This window comes from Asparagus officinalis, chromosome 4, assembly GCF_001876935.1.
Source record: "Asparagus officinalis chromosome 4, Aspof.V1, whole genome shotgun sequence".
NCBI lineage: Eukaryota > Viridiplantae > Streptophyta > Magnoliopsida > Asparagales > Asparagaceae > Asparagus > Asparagus officinalis.
In genome coordinates, this window is record NC_033797.1 from 132323911 (window position 1) to 132338679 (window position 14769).

Genomic DNA, 14769 nt, shown 5'->3' on the forward strand with positions numbered 1-14769 from the left:
GGCAAGTTGCCTACGTCCACGGGGCAAGGAGGGGGGAGATTTTACTACTAGAAATCAAGGGAATACAAACAGGGTTACAAATCTCTCAGACTAAACCCTAAAACAAAGCACTTGATCTCTCAAAGCTCTCCCACAATTGGATGCAACAAATCTCTCTCTAAGGCTGCTCAAAATCGTCCTTGAGGTTACCCTAACAAATCAGGTTTAGGGTATTTATATATTACAAAACGAAACGGGTCAAAAAACTAGAAAAACTGATATCCGCTTCGTCGGTCGACCGGCCCGGTCGACCGCGATCAATTCCGGTCGACCGGTCCGGTCGACCGACCAGCTCCCAGCAGAAAACCCAAAACTCCAGAGAACCCCTCGGTCGACCGCACCGGTCGACCGAAACACCTGCGGTCGACTGGCCCGGTCGACCGACCACCTTTCTGTCGCACAGTAACCTTTGTGCACGAATGCGGTCGACCGGACCGGTCGACCGTCGCCTGGTTTGCCTGATTCTTCTGAGTTTCTGTAATTTCTTTAATTCTCCACCTCGGCGAATGTTTCCACCAAAACTGAGCCGACACCAAACCATCCAATAGTCCCTCAACAAGTCAGGGAACCAATCTAGAGCTGAAACGTGATCTCCCCCCATCTGGATCAACTAATCAAACCGGCTGCATCTGAAAGACTGCCTACGTATCCTCTTGCCCAAGGAATCAAGCCGAACGTAGTTCACCCAAATGGCCTCCAAAGGCCCTCAAACAAATAGAAAAGTCTGCAACTCTTCCCCAATATCGCCAACGGTCTACAACTGATAGCGGCCCCAAACTGATACAAATCAAACACCTCCATCTGAGGTGAACCAATGGCCATATCCAGACTACATCAGCTATACTCGAATCAATCATCCTATCATCTGCATCCAAATCAACATGATTCCCAATCTGTGTCACATCAGCTGGAATCCCAAATGATGCAGTATGATCTGGAGTTTCCACCCAATGTGGAGTAGCATCACTCTCCACCTGCTGCGATGTCCCAATGATCTGATCACCACTCTCCACCTGTTGAGAGTCAAACGTGACATATCTGCTCAGAACAAAGTCAGAAGCTCCCAAACGATAATCAAATGAACCTCCGAATCCCAAACGTGCTATCGGATCGAATCTCACATCCACGATGTGACCAAGTGCTGGGTAGCCAAACATCCGACGCAGCCCAAAATCTGAAGCAGCTCCACCAGATCCCATATCTCTACATGCAGCAGTCGGCAACCTATACATAAGACGGCACAAACATGTCGCGGCCTGCACACCAATGCCAAAGCTCGACATCAAACACCGATCCTCCTCCAGAAAGGAACAGCTCCCCACATCTGTCATCTCACCTCGTCGCCTCAAAGTTTCCATACCAATGAAGTGTCTCCTATTGCCGTGAGCTCGTCACAAACGCAAGAAAGAACCCCTACCATAATCAGAACGTCGGGTTACCTTTCTACCAACACACTTCCTATATCTGTTGCGGGCTTCTAGGACTTCATACCAACGGGACTTGGTTGCAACCCACCAATGCCTAGAATAATCCCCAACTGCAGAAACCGCATACCTATTACCTCCCAATGATGCTCCCTTGGAAGGCCCCCGAATGCCTGAATGAACACCCCTCAGAAGACCCCTCGAATGATGGATAGAAGTGCCAAACTCCACCTCGGTCTTCTTGCTCATACCAATGGGTTCACATGACTTCAAATTGCAGGTCAAAGCACTCCTTAACAACCTATGCACGGTATTACCAATCAAATAACCCAGCATCAAACAACACCACAGTCTAGCTGAATCTGATGAAGTCGTCATCTCCCTATCAATAGCCGTGCTTCCAAGCAAATAATACAAATTGCTTCTTCTGACTCCTTTCATCACAATAATGGACCCCGATGTGATCTTCAAACGTGTATCCATCAAGGTCACTTTATAGCCTGCTGCCTCCAAAGCTCCTAGTGAAATGATGTTCTTCGACAACTGTGGAACGAACCTCACTCCTTCCAACTCCTGAATCACTCCGTCATACATCCGAATACGAACGGTACCAATACCACCAATAGAGCATGCATGTCCATTACCCATGAGCACAACATCCTCTCTTTCCAACTTGTGGTATGAAGCACCCGAATCCAACATCCACTCTGTAGAGTTGGCAACACAAACTGACGGCAGTGCAGACAATGAATAGCCCGAAGAATCCGAATCTGAATTGTTGCCACTAGTCTTGACAACATACACCTCTGGAACTTGTATAGCTTTCCCCTTATTCTTCTCGGCTTGATCTAACTTTGGGCATTCGGCTTTCCAATGTCCATCTTCTTTACAAAAGGCACACTGATTCCTACGAATCCCACGATGTGCACCTCTAGACTGTGACCTCCTGCTTCGGTTTGAACCATGGCCATGAACTACTAATGCATCTCCTGATGCCTTCTCGGAGGACTCATCAACACTCTTCCTCAACTCATAATTCACCAACGCTGAGGTCACCTCCTTGTAACTAACAGTAGTTCTTCCATTAATCATAGTTAGGACAAATGTACCATAATCATCTTCGGGCAATGAGTACAGAAGTAGCATCGCCTTGTCTTCGTCCTCAACCATGATATCCACATTAGCCATGTCTGAAAGTAGCTTTGTGAAGTTGTTAACATGCTCCCTAATGGAAACTCCCCTCTTCATCTTGAACTGATAAAACCTCTTCTTCAAGTGAAGCCGATTCTCAATGCTCTTAGTAAGATACTTCTCATTGAGTGTTTCCCACATCTTCTTCGCCGACGTCTCGTTCATCACGTCATAAATAAGATCCGGCGTCAAGCATGACCGAATAACTCCACACGCCCTACTATTCATCTTCTTCCAAACCTTAGCTTCCATCTCGGCAGGTTTCTCTTGTAACTCAAGAGTCTCCTCCAAATTCTGAGCGTCCAACGCATCCATCACCTGGCACCTCCACAAACCGAAATTGATCTTACCATCATACTTCGGAACATCGATCTTCATGTTATTGATGCTCAAGCTATGTATCGTCTTCGTAAAAGACGATCCCGATGTGCTTCCTTCACCCATGTTGTCGATCTAACTTTTCAAATAGGACTCCTTCAGCGAATCCATCAAACAAGCCTCAAGTCGAACTCGAAGCTCTGATACCAATTGTTGTGCGCGGTGCGGAAGCGTTCGAATCACACACAATCCAATAAGAGAGATCACAACCAAAATCAACAAGCACAATCACCAATAACAAGAGATTTACGTGGTTCGGCAAGTTGCCTACGTCCACGGTGCAAGGAGGGGGGGGGATTTTACTACTAGAAATCAAGGGAATACAAATAGGGTTACAAATCTCTCAGACTAAACCCTAAAACAAAGCACTTGATCTCTCAAAGCTCTCCCACAATTGGATGCAACAAATCTCTCTCTGAGGCTGCTCAAAATCGTCCTTGAGGTTACCCTAACAAATCAGGTTTAGGGTATTTATAGATTACAAAACGAAACGGGTCAAAAAACTGGAAAAACTGATATCCGCTTCGTCGGGCGGCCCGGCCCGGTCAGTCGACCGGTCCGGTCGACCGACCAGCTCCCAGCAGAAAACCCAAAACTCCAGAGAACCCCTCGGTCGACCGCACCGGTCGACCGAAACACCTGCGGTCGACTGGCCCGGTCGACCGACCACCTTTCTGTCGCACAGTAACCTTTGTGCACGAATGCCGTCGACCGGACCGGTCGACCGCCGTCTGGTTTGTCTGATTCTTCTGAGTTTTTGTAATTTCTTCAGGTCGACCGTGGCTCAATCCAGAGACTTTCACGGTCGACCGCCAGTGTTTCAAAGCTGTTTGTACTGTATTCTGTGCTTCACGGTCGACCACCAGTTTCTCACGGTCGACCGTCGAACTCATCATTATGTTGCAACGACTATATTCTGATTTGATTCTCTGGGGCTATTTTGGTCTTTTCAAGGTTGTTTTGGCTGATGTCTTGATTGGTTATAAATACCTCATTGCCTTCTTCTTTCATTAACTAAGAATTTGTTTTACAGTGAGTTTTTAATAAAAGATTAAGAGGTGTTTAAGAGCTGTTTAAGCTGATTTTAGTTGTTTGTTTCAAAAGAAGTTTTCTACAACAAGAAGAGGCTTTCAATTCCAACTGAGGATCCTATCATCATCATCATCATCTACTATTCTTCTTGTTTATTGAGATGTTTTCTAAACTCTTTCTTTTATAGCTTATTGATTCATTTTCATAACTTAGCTATATTTAATTGAGTTCCATATTTTCATTCACTGTCATCACACACACTATATTGAGTTTATAATATTTCCATACTATATATTGTTGGGTAGTGGTGTGTGATTTAGTAAGAGTGAGCTTCATTGTGTTCTCATTTGTTATCGAGAACAAATCATTGTACTTAACCATTATTGTGAGTATCACTTGTAATACACTTGTACACCGAGAGAAGTGTGAGGCGTGAGATGAGGTCGAATCCAATAGGAGTGGCGTCGGTTGATGAACCTAGGGAGAGGTTGTATCCGAGTACTTGAGGAGGAGGACACGGGCTAGGTTCCTATACTTAGTGTGTAAAGTGTGATTGCATAGTATTTGTTGTGTGAGAGTTTTCGGTAAACTTGTAAACCGAGTGTGTAGAAGTTCCGGCTTCCAAACCGGATTGTGATAGTGGAGATCTCCTCGAGGTGAGGAGCGAGGATGAAGGTCGTGGTGACCGAACCTCGTAAACATATCGTGTGTTTGTGTTTGCTTAGCGTATTTTTATTTGTGCTTATTCATATCATTGTTGTTCATATCCATCTCATATATTTCGTGCAAGAACATATTAATCAATATAATTTTAATTAGAATTTAATCGGGATTAGATTAGCATAAGACCCTAATCACCCCCCTCTAGGGTCTAACACTTCAGCTATTCGTCAAAATAAACTAAAAATCGAAGAAGTCAAAGATCGAAGCTGACTATAGGTCCTTTCACACCGACTGAAGGTTAGGCCTATCACATTCAAAGTATTTCAGACTCTTCTATAAAAGAAACGAGACTAAAACACTTTGGAGGGGGTATCTATAGACGGCAAAAATTGCATATAGGTCCCCGCACGTGGCTTAAGACAGAGAGAAGACAATGAACGTTGCTATCTGAGTCACAGAAGCTCGTTTGACGACGATAAGCGCATGAAGTGAGTCGACGGACCATGCGAAGTAACGAAACTTCGGAATAACGGAAACACGAATGGATCGGGAGCTCCGCGTCGCTTACCAAAGATGAAGTGCCCCTCGTGTCCTATTTACTCCACATATGATTCAACCATGGGAGCTTATAGATCTCCTCGTCAGCTTTCCGACACATTTTGAATCGTGTGATTTCGAGTTCGGACGACGAAGTTACGGCGAAAACTGACAGAACGCGCAGAATAACGCTCTAGGCCTCGTCGAGACACCAAGAGGTGTCTCGGCCAAACCCTGGCCGAGACACCCACGGGTGTTCGTAGCCCCGAAAACCGAATTTTGATAGTTTTGAGCTGTTTTTCAATCGTTAACCGCCTGGATTTGTTCCAGCTTATAGAATATCATTCAACAACGTGGTTAAGTGGTTATAACTGAAGATAAGAATGAATTGATCATTTTTATCCAAAAACGGAGGTCCCGAAGCCTATAAATACAGCCCCAGGGTCTTCATTTTTCAGATCTAGAATTCTCGAGCGTCGGTGAAGCCCTGCTGAATTGAAGACTGAAGGAGCACGAATTTCAGAGAGGAGAAGGAGATCGGATCGAGTTCTTCAGGCATAAAGAAGGAAAGTTCGACAGATCTGCAGCCCGATTCTTTTCCTTGAGATTGCCCTGTTGCGGTGATCTCAAGAAGAGTGATTGTCTCGTTGTTGCCGAGATAATTGCTTCGGTTTCTTGATTCCTTCACAAATCAACGAAGCTCCGGATCTGATCTGATCGTTTGGTGCTCCACAGATATCAACGTCCCCGTCACAGGCCAAGATCCTACGTAAGCAAAAAATCGATAAACGATATCTGCATTTGTTTTGACGATGTTTTCATGAAATGCTGCCTTCATCATTGATGTCATTAAACTTTAGTCGTTACAAATGAATTCAAATAACAAAAATAAAAATTATAACTTTCTTGAAAGTAAACACAAGATCCGTTTATCGGGTCCTGCTTGCGTGGGTCTTTAGCCGGTGACGGGGACGTCGATATCCGTGGACTACCTGACAATCAGATCAGATCCAGAACTTCGTTGATCCGCGAAGGAATCTAGAAGCAGAACTTCATCAATCCGCGAAGGAATCTAGAAGCAGAAGCGCTTATCTCGGCGAAGCGAGATAATTGCTCTTCTTAGAATTACCACAACGGGATAATTCTAAGGATCGGATGTGGGTGATGCAGATCTGAAGGCTCTTTCTCTCTTGCGTTGAAGAACTCGATCACTCTTCAGTCCAGCAGGGCTTCGCCAATTCTCTAAAATTCCAGATCTGAAAAAAGTGAGGACTCGGGGCTGTATTTATAGGCTCCAGGGGGTTTCGGGCGGTTAAAACCACCTAAAACAGTATTTCTGCGTTGGAGATACCCCAGGGTGTCTTAACCTGGGCCGAGACACCATTGGGTGTCTCGGCCTTGGCCGAGACACTCGAGGTGTTTCAACTCTGCGTTGAGACGTATTTTGCATATACGATCGTTTTCTCCGTAGTTTCTTCGTCCGATCTCGGATTTGAGTGATTCAAATTGCATTGGAAAGCCGATGAAGAGTTCTATAAGCTCCAATGATTGGATCATATGTAGAATAAATGAGACACGAGGGGCGATGCGCCTTTTGTAAACGTCGCGGGGCTCCCGATCAGTCCGTATTCTCGTTATTCCGAAATTCCGGTGCTTCACATAGTTCGTCGATTCACTTTAATCGTTTGTCGACGTCAATCAAGATTTCGTGATTCGAATAGTGACGTTCATCGTCTTCTCTTAGCTTCGAGCCGTTCGCGGGGACTTATGGGCAATTTTTGACGCCTACAGATACCCCCTCCAAAGTGTTCCTGCCTCGTTTCTTTTATAGAAGAGGCTGGAGTATTTTGGATATGATTGGTCCAACCTTCAGTCGGCATAAAGGACCTACAGTTAGCTATAATTCTTGACTCCTTCGATTTTCAGTCTATTCAATGATTTGACGAATAGCTGAAGCTCTTTCGGCGTTGCGTTTATCGTCTGGCCGTCGTCAGAATCCCGAATCTAAGCGGATGGGTTGATTTTGGCTCTCGTCGTTGAGTTGACTTTGAACGGACTATTCTTGTCACGTTGTGTTGAATCAGGGTTTCAGTTTGCAACGCATTGATTGGCGTTGACCTAGGGTTACGCGTTGACCGGCATTAACCTAGGGTTTCATTTTGCAACACATTGATTAGCGTTGACCTAGGGTTACGTATTGATCGGCGTTGACCTAGGATTTCAGATCGTCATAAGTTGACTTTTTGGTCGCAACGCGTTGACTGACGTTGACCTAGGATTACGCGTTGACCGGTGCCGCCCTTAGGGTTTTGAACGTCGAACGTTGATTTTTTGGTCGCAATGCGTTGACTGGCGTTGACCTAGGGTTACGCGTTGACCGGCGCCGCCCTTAAGGTTTTGAACGCCGAACGTTGACTTTTTAGTCGCAACGCGTTGACTGGCGTTGACCTACGGTTACGCGTTGACCGGCGCCGCCCTTAGGGTTTTGAACGTCGAACGTTAACTTTTTAGTCACAACGCGTTGACTGACGTTGACCTAGGGTTACGCGTTGACCGGCGCCGCCCTTAGGGTTTTAAACGTCGAACGTTGACTTTTTGGTCGCAACGCGTTGACTGACGTTGACCTAGGGTTACGCGTTGACCGGCGCCGCCCTTAGGGTTTTGAACATTGACTTTTTGGTCGCAACGCGTTGACTGGCGTTGACCTAGGGTTACGCATTGACCGGCGTTGACCCTAGGATTTTGAATTATTCGGTGTTGATCAGTGTGGATTTTGTCGAAATATCCCTCAACCGGTGAAAAACGGGCGAATTCGGACTTAAAAGGGACATTTGTAAGCATACGGGAGTCAACCGAGGACTGAGACACCCGTGGGTGTCTCAACCTTGGCCGAGACACCCTAGGGTGTCTCGGTTCAAAAACCGAGACACCCTTGTGTCTCTCTCCTCTCTTTCCAAATTTTCTAAAGAACTTTCCTCTTTTGTTTTCCCCCTTCTTTCCAAAATTTCAAAACAAGAATCCCTTCCCTCTTAAACTCCTTCTTCCTTCTCTCATCCAAACACACTTCTTCATAACCCATTTTTCTCTTCAAGAACTCTTAACCCATTGAAACTCCTCCCCCTTAAAACCCTAAAATTCGGATTTTTGTGTTCCCTCCTTGGCCGAAATTCATCTCTCCTCAAACTAGGGTTTCTTTCTTCATCTTCAAGGTCAAGGGAGGTTTCTTGATTTGGGTAAGTTTCACTTTAAAACTCTCCCCTTTTTTTTAAGAAAGATTGAAGCTTTATGACATGAATCCATATGCAAAGATTATAGCTTTTTATTCTCATGAGTTGGGTTTCATAACAAAGATAGGGTCTTGATAATGGGTTGCATGTATTGATCAAAATTTGAGGGGTTTCATGTAAACATGCAATATGGCCGAAATTTAGGGGGCTTTTATGCAAAATAGGGCTGAAATTTGTAGGGGTTTTTATGCAAAATAGGACTGAAATTTTTAGGCTTGGATTTTATACCCATTTGGTCACTACTTTGAGGGGTGTTTCATGCAAAAAGACCACAAATTATTGAGGGTTTTATGTGCAAATATGTGGCCGAAATCCTTAGGGGGCTTTTTTGTAAAATTGGCCGGAGAATTGAGGTGGTGTTCATGTAATAAATGACTGAAATTAGGATTTGGATTACATGTCCATTTGGTCGAAAATTTGAGGGGTGCTTTATGCAAGAGGACCAAAATTGTTGAGGGGTTTATTTGCAAAATTGCCCAAAATTTGTAGAGGGGTACTTTTGCAAAAAGACTAAAACTTTAGGGCTGAAATCTCCAAAGTTTTAGACCACAAACTCATGACCAAGGTTTTGAGAAAGATATACGGAAACTAGACCGAAATTTGTGGAGGGGTCTATATGCAAAATTGGCTAAATTTTACAAAAGGGCTTATTTGCAAAATTAACCAAAATTTTGGGGGTATTGGGGGTGTTGGATGAACAAATATGATGACCATGATCCAACTTGAGCATGTCCTTGACTAGAATTTAGCCTTGAACACAAGGGGTATTTTGAGTATTTCACCAAAAATTTATCTTGAGGGTTTACACCGCAATATGAGCTTATTGTTTTGCATGTACAAAACTCATAGGTTTAATTAGATTTCAACTATAAAACCCTATTTATTTTATAGGATTTTAGTTAAAGTTCTTAATTTCCCTTCGGGCTTTCAGATTTATGATTGTACCTGACCCGTCAATTTTCGTTGCAGGTTCACCATGTCTCCGCTCCGACAACGATTTCATAGGAGTCGCTCCCTCTCCCAGCATAGCGAGAGGGAGATTCCCGCGGCATCTCCTTCAGGGGCCTCTTCTTTCGGGGGTGAGCACTTATGCTTTACATTTCCCCGATTGATCCCTTCGCGGTTCATTCGGGAAGAACTGACACCCTCCTTCGCGGGGGTCGAAGTTTCGGATTTGTGGTTCTGCTGTATCCTCGCTTGGCCCCTTCGCGGGTCATTCGGGAAGAACCGACACCCTCCTTCGCGGGGGTCGAGGTTTCGGACTTGTGGTTCTGTTGTATCCTCGCTTGGCCCCTTCGCGGGTCATTCGGGAAGAACCGACACCCTCCTTCGCGGGGATCAAGGTTTCGGACTTGTTTTGCTTGGCCAATTCAAGTCTTCTGATATATTAGGGCGATTTTGTGTTGTCTTACACCTTGTAGGTCGGTATATGTTATCACGTTGTTTATGTGATGATGCATACCGTTCTTCTAGTGTAAGACACTCAAAATCGTCTCTCCAATTGCTCTGTGGATGGTCTTATCTCGCTCTCTTGTGAGATGGATCTAACCCTTGTATATTTCATGTATAACTTTTCTGACTGTACCTTTATTTTTTATTGCAGTCGAGTTCTCTGCAGACAGTCTTCCCCCTCATGCTACCACCGGCTGTAGTGGGGAGGTTTTCACTTCTATAGCCGTTAGGCAGGTTATTGATCCCTCTCCTCAGTTTGATGGGAATCGATCCGAGGAATCCCGTCGTTTGATACGAGAAGGGGGGCGTTATTCCTTACGCTAGCTGATCATGGATGCTCCTTTCACCGCCAATTCTATTTCTACTCAGGCTTTAGAGCGGCCTAATTATCTGTTTGGGGATTCTGTTGAGGATCCGGCCAGGTTGAATTTGGCCGACGAGCATTGGCTGAATAATGATGAGGGGACTGTCCTTTATATCCCTTCCATTCCCCGTCAGCACTCCTTTACTCATTTGGAGGGGCAGGCCGTAGAGCGCCAAATATCATGGAAGCTTACAGATGATAGGGATCGAGTTCACTGTGGATACATTTCTTCTCATAAGACTCCAGGCTCCCATGGACGTCATCTTATTCGCGGTCTTCGACCAGGGATTATGGGTCTTGATACCGCACCCCCAGGTGAGATGTCGACAGCTGCTCCTACTGTGAGGAATCGCCTGGCTACACTTGGGAGAAAGTTACCTCCGCGAGAGTTCAGATGTTTTGGTTGGGCTTACTCACCGCCCAAGGGATGGTGGACCCGTATGACCGGTTATGTCTTAGGGCGTTGGGAGAGACATCTGAAGAGCAGTGGGTTGTACGCTCCCATACGAGCCACTATGTACGGATTCCCGGTCAGCTGTCGCCATTTCTTGGCATTGCTAGAGACGTATATCCCTGAGAGTAACACATTTCTGACCAGCGGTGGAGAGTTAGGGTTGGCCTTGCACGAGATGCACCAGGTTTCTGGTCTTCCCATAGGGGATTGTCCGTACCAGGAGTACTTTCCCTCGAACCTACAGTTGGAGCGATTGAAGAAGGATACTCTCGATATGTATGATACTCTTTGGGACCTCACATGTCATTACTATACTTCTCTAGTCAAGGTTACCCCTCGAGCGAAGAGGAAGAAGCAGATCAGCTTGAAGCAGTTCGCTGTCTATTTATTCCAGAATTTGGAGAGTACTTCAGGCGAACACATTTGTGAACTAGATGTTTTGACACCTTCCGCAGCTAACGAGTTGATGGAAAAGGCCGAAGCTTGCTCCTACATGACTGCCAGTGTTGAGGGAGCTTTTCCTGCAGGGACTAAGTTCCGAACCTTTCTTCGTCATGCGCAGAAGTCCATTGAGCCCAGGACTCTGCTTGCAAGCTATCTTGCCCTCTGGTTGAAGAAGTGCATCGTTCCATATCAGTTTTCGGACGCCTTACCCCTCGAGGTGCTCTTCCCTGTCATTCAGCTAGCTTATGGGAGGGAGCTTTCCCTGCTTCCAGCAATGGTTGCTGGCATTTATTGTGGGCTCAGGTATTTGGTCGATGGTTTTGCGCAGGTGGGCCCTGAACCGTCGATCGAGCTTGTTTGTGTAAAGACCGAGCTTCCATATACATACCTGATGGCATGGCTTGTCCTTCATCGTCCCGACTTGATGTCAGCCCCTAGTACTATTGATATCCCCGTTCCTTTCGTGCAGCTGTTGGAAAGGAGTAGATGGCTCGGGAAAACATTTATTGATGTACAGCGAGATCTTCAAGTTCGTAAGAGCTGGGAGTTCTTCAAGTGTTTTCCTCATTTCTCGGGTCGTTATGGTGATGTTTTGGTTGATGGAGAGAAACCCAGAACTGGCCGGACTGCACTTGACACTGGTTGTTTTCGCTGGTTGGTAAACATCCGCATTGGGTATCTTGTTCTTCGGGTGAAGAATCGTTGTCACATAGAGCCTTACCTTCCGTGCCGTTTCGCTCGCCAGTTCGGTTACGACCAACTATATGTTGAGAACCCGAGCCGTGGTTTGAAGACCGAGGGAGGGCTTATTGACGGCGTTCGGGCATGACTTTGGACTATGGTGGGCTGTACTGGAGCCTACTTTGCTCTTCCTTCCTCTAAACGCAAGCCGTTGGTTACTTTTCTCAGCTGCAAGTGGTTCCTTTCTGCCAATGAGTTCATAGGCGTGAAGAGTCTTTCAGAACTGGAGACTGAGCATTTGGCTCGGGTTACTATCCAGGCTACTCGTAGAGCCGAATTTTTGAAGAAGCAGGGGAAAAAGCCTGCCAAGCCCTCTCTTTTGAGCAGAGACAGGATAGAGGATGATGAAGAGCTTCTTCCCACTGATGATGAGGATGAGACTTCCGAGGAAGAATATGTGGACATCGATACCGATGAGGAGGAACCTACTACAGGTTTGTCCGACTCTTTCTTTTCAGGATTAATGGACTTATCCCTCTTTCGTTGGTACCAGCGTCATATTCTTTCTAGACCTCAATTGACTTTTCAAAAACCAGAGCGAAAGGTCTTGTTTACTTATCCTAACAAGATGACTCTTATCACCCTAGGTAGAGTGGATAATGAGCATGAATCGCTCGCTTCTCGCTATGCGAGATCTCGGCCTAGCGGCAACTCTCCTGCACAGGTTGAGGCACGTAGCAAATTTATGCATGAGCGGCCCGTTGGTTCTGCGAGTGTTAACATTTCAAAATGGAAGAAGACTGTTCATAAGCCACATGTTGATCGGCGTCCCTATGGAGTGGAGTCAGAAGGTATTGACGGCAGCGGAGAAGGTAATACTCTTTTGTCTTCATCAATTAAAGACGATTCTCCTTTTGGATTCATTTAACTTGATTATGTTTATGTTTCAGGACACCATGAAGAATGTGAACTTCCACCGGATTCCGTATTCCCTGATTCCGATCGTTTGGATAGTTTCATGCAGCAGATGTGTGATGCCATTCACGACGAGCCTATGGATGTTGACACGAACATGGTGTCGGGGCATGTTAATGGTGTTGAGCCCACTGTTCTACACTCAGGTATACCTCAATCCGATGACTCCTTATTCAGGTAGCATTTTAAGGAGTTCAGGATTTATCTCTCCTTTAATTATTCCCGTGTTTTGGCTTCTTTCAGATAATTTGAAGGATCCAGGTATGGACATCGGGGCGAAAGAGTCCGATACTACCACTGCAGGTACATCCGAGCTCTTCTTTCTTTTTTTTCCTCTCTTTCATGTATATCCAATACTTAAATTATTCTGCAGAAGCCATCTTAGAGACCAGCTGAAGATGAAGCCTTTCATGATACTGGTCTCGAGGAACAAGGGTATGTCTCAGCACCGAGTTTTTCAGGGTCTGATCTTAGACTATTAGTCGACCTGCTGGCTGAGCAGACCACCAAAGATACTGCAGGACCATCCTTTGAGAGCGATTCGTCCGCAGGTATATATCTAATTCCTTTCATTTTGCCTGATCTTTTATTCGGCTAACAAAAAACAAAATTATCATTACAGTACCAGTCACTGGGACTGATTCAATCATGATTCCCAGCATTTCTGGTTTACCTCAGGGTAATGGTCCTACAGGTATGCATATAGTCTAGGTCGTCATGCTTCTTTTCATTTATTTGACTTTTTGACTAACGAACGAGTATAATCACAGGACCAGCCATCGGGACTGATACACTTATGATTCCTGGCATTTCCCGTTTACCTGAGGGTGATGGACCTGCAGGTATGCAGATAATTCTATCATCCCGATTTTCTTTATTTGCCTAAATGTCCATTTGACTAACAAAGAAATACAACCATAGGACCAGCCGTTATGACTGATGCGTCTACGGTTTCTGGGACGGATAGCTTGCCTTATAGTGGTATCTCCTCATCACAGCCGAGAGACACTACCAGTTTACCCTCGATGACCACCCATGCTGTCATCTCGGAGCTCGCCGAGACTGGACTAACAGAGCCGATCGTTAGACCTCAGTCTGCGGGGACCTCTATTGGTATTGATATGCTTGTAATTCGCTTTAAATCATGTTTTATCACGTTCGAATATCTCTTATTCTTTCATACCATGGCTTGCAGGATCTCGACCGTCTCCATACGAACGTGTCCTAGTCCTTTTGGCTGATTCGGATCCCAATAAAGACATCTTCCGCACGAATCTCGGTTTCTTTGTCCTCTTTTTTAATGGCATGATTGAGAAACTTCTTCATCGAGGATATCGTTTTGACCAGTTTAGATGTTCTTTTTCTCGCTACATGACGATGATCAGAGAAGAGGGACATCCAGAGCTGGCCGATTCTCTCACTGCCGACTTTGTTGTTCCGGAATCAGAAATTCGAGAGTTAGAGGAGCTGAAGGCTAGTGGAGTTTCTTCCTTCGTGTCTTCTTAGTTGGAGCATAAACTGGCGCAGTGGCACGACATGAGATCTTCCATTGGTAGTGAGCTTCAGTCACACGAGAGTTCTGCCGCACAGTTGATGGCTAGTCTTGCGAGGAAGGATATGGATAGAGCCGAGTTACTCAGTTTTTTGGACTCCAATCGTGAGGAAGCAGGTAAGTTGAAGGAGGCCCTGAAGTATGTTGAGGAGTCTGGTGCTCTCATGGCAGAAGAGTTGGCTAGATTAGAGACATCTCGTGGACAGACGCTTGAGAAACTAGGATCTACACAGGAGCGATTGATGAAGCTGAAGAATGAAGCCGCGAAGATCTTGAGCAGTTCCGAAGAGTCCGTC

General features: G+C 45.5%; 2 protein-coding genes across 4 annotated transcripts; both read left to right on the forward strand.

The window, feature by feature from the left end:
• Positions 9538-12094, forward strand: LOC109839321. The gene is made up of 2 exons (XM_020407749.1): positions 9538-9630; positions 10155-12094. Exon 2 carries the CDS (start codon positions 10334-10336, stop codon positions 12092-12094), a length of 1761 nt encoding a protein of 586 aa, XP_020263338.1. The 5' UTR covers positions 9538-9630; positions 10155-10333.
• Positions 11856-13895, forward strand: LOC109839027. Of its 3 annotated transcripts, XM_020407459.1 has the most exons (8): positions 11856-12440; positions 12594-12818; positions 12897-13067; positions 13165-13224; positions 13295-13472; positions 13544-13615; positions 13692-13763; positions 13843-13894. In XM_020407459.1, the coding sequence occupies exons 1-5, from the start codon at positions 12104-12106 to the stop codon at positions 13315-13317; spliced, it is 816 nt and encodes a 271-aa protein (XP_020263048.1). In that variant the 5' UTR covers positions 11856-12103; the 3' UTR covers positions 13318-13472; positions 13544-13615; positions 13692-13763; positions 13843-13894. The 3 variants fall into 3 exon arrangements, with proteins under 3 accessions (XP_020263048.1, XP_020263047.1, XP_020263046.1); XM_020407458.1 differs by having other exon boundaries at positions 11856-12818; positions 13849-13895; XM_020407457.1 differs by having other exon boundaries at positions 11856-12818.

Bases quoted from the DNA above. Each gene is read 5' to 3' on its own strand.
- LOC109839321 (XM_020407749.1), top strand. From the start codon at position 10,334: ATGGATGCTCCTTTCACCGCCAATTCTATTTCTACTCAGGCTTTAGAG.
- LOC109839027 (XM_020407458.1), top strand. From the start codon at position 12,104: ATGGTGGGCTGTACTGGAGCCTACTTTGCTCTTCCTTCCTCTAAACGC. The intron at 13,068-13,164 runs GTATACCTCAAT...GGCTTCTTTCAG, and splicing joins GCCCACTGTTCTACACTCAG to ATAATTTGAAGGATCCAGGT. The intron at 13,225-13,294 runs GTACATCCGAGC...ATTATTCTGCAG, and splicing joins GTCCGATACTACCACTGCAG to AAGCCATCTTAGAGACCAGC.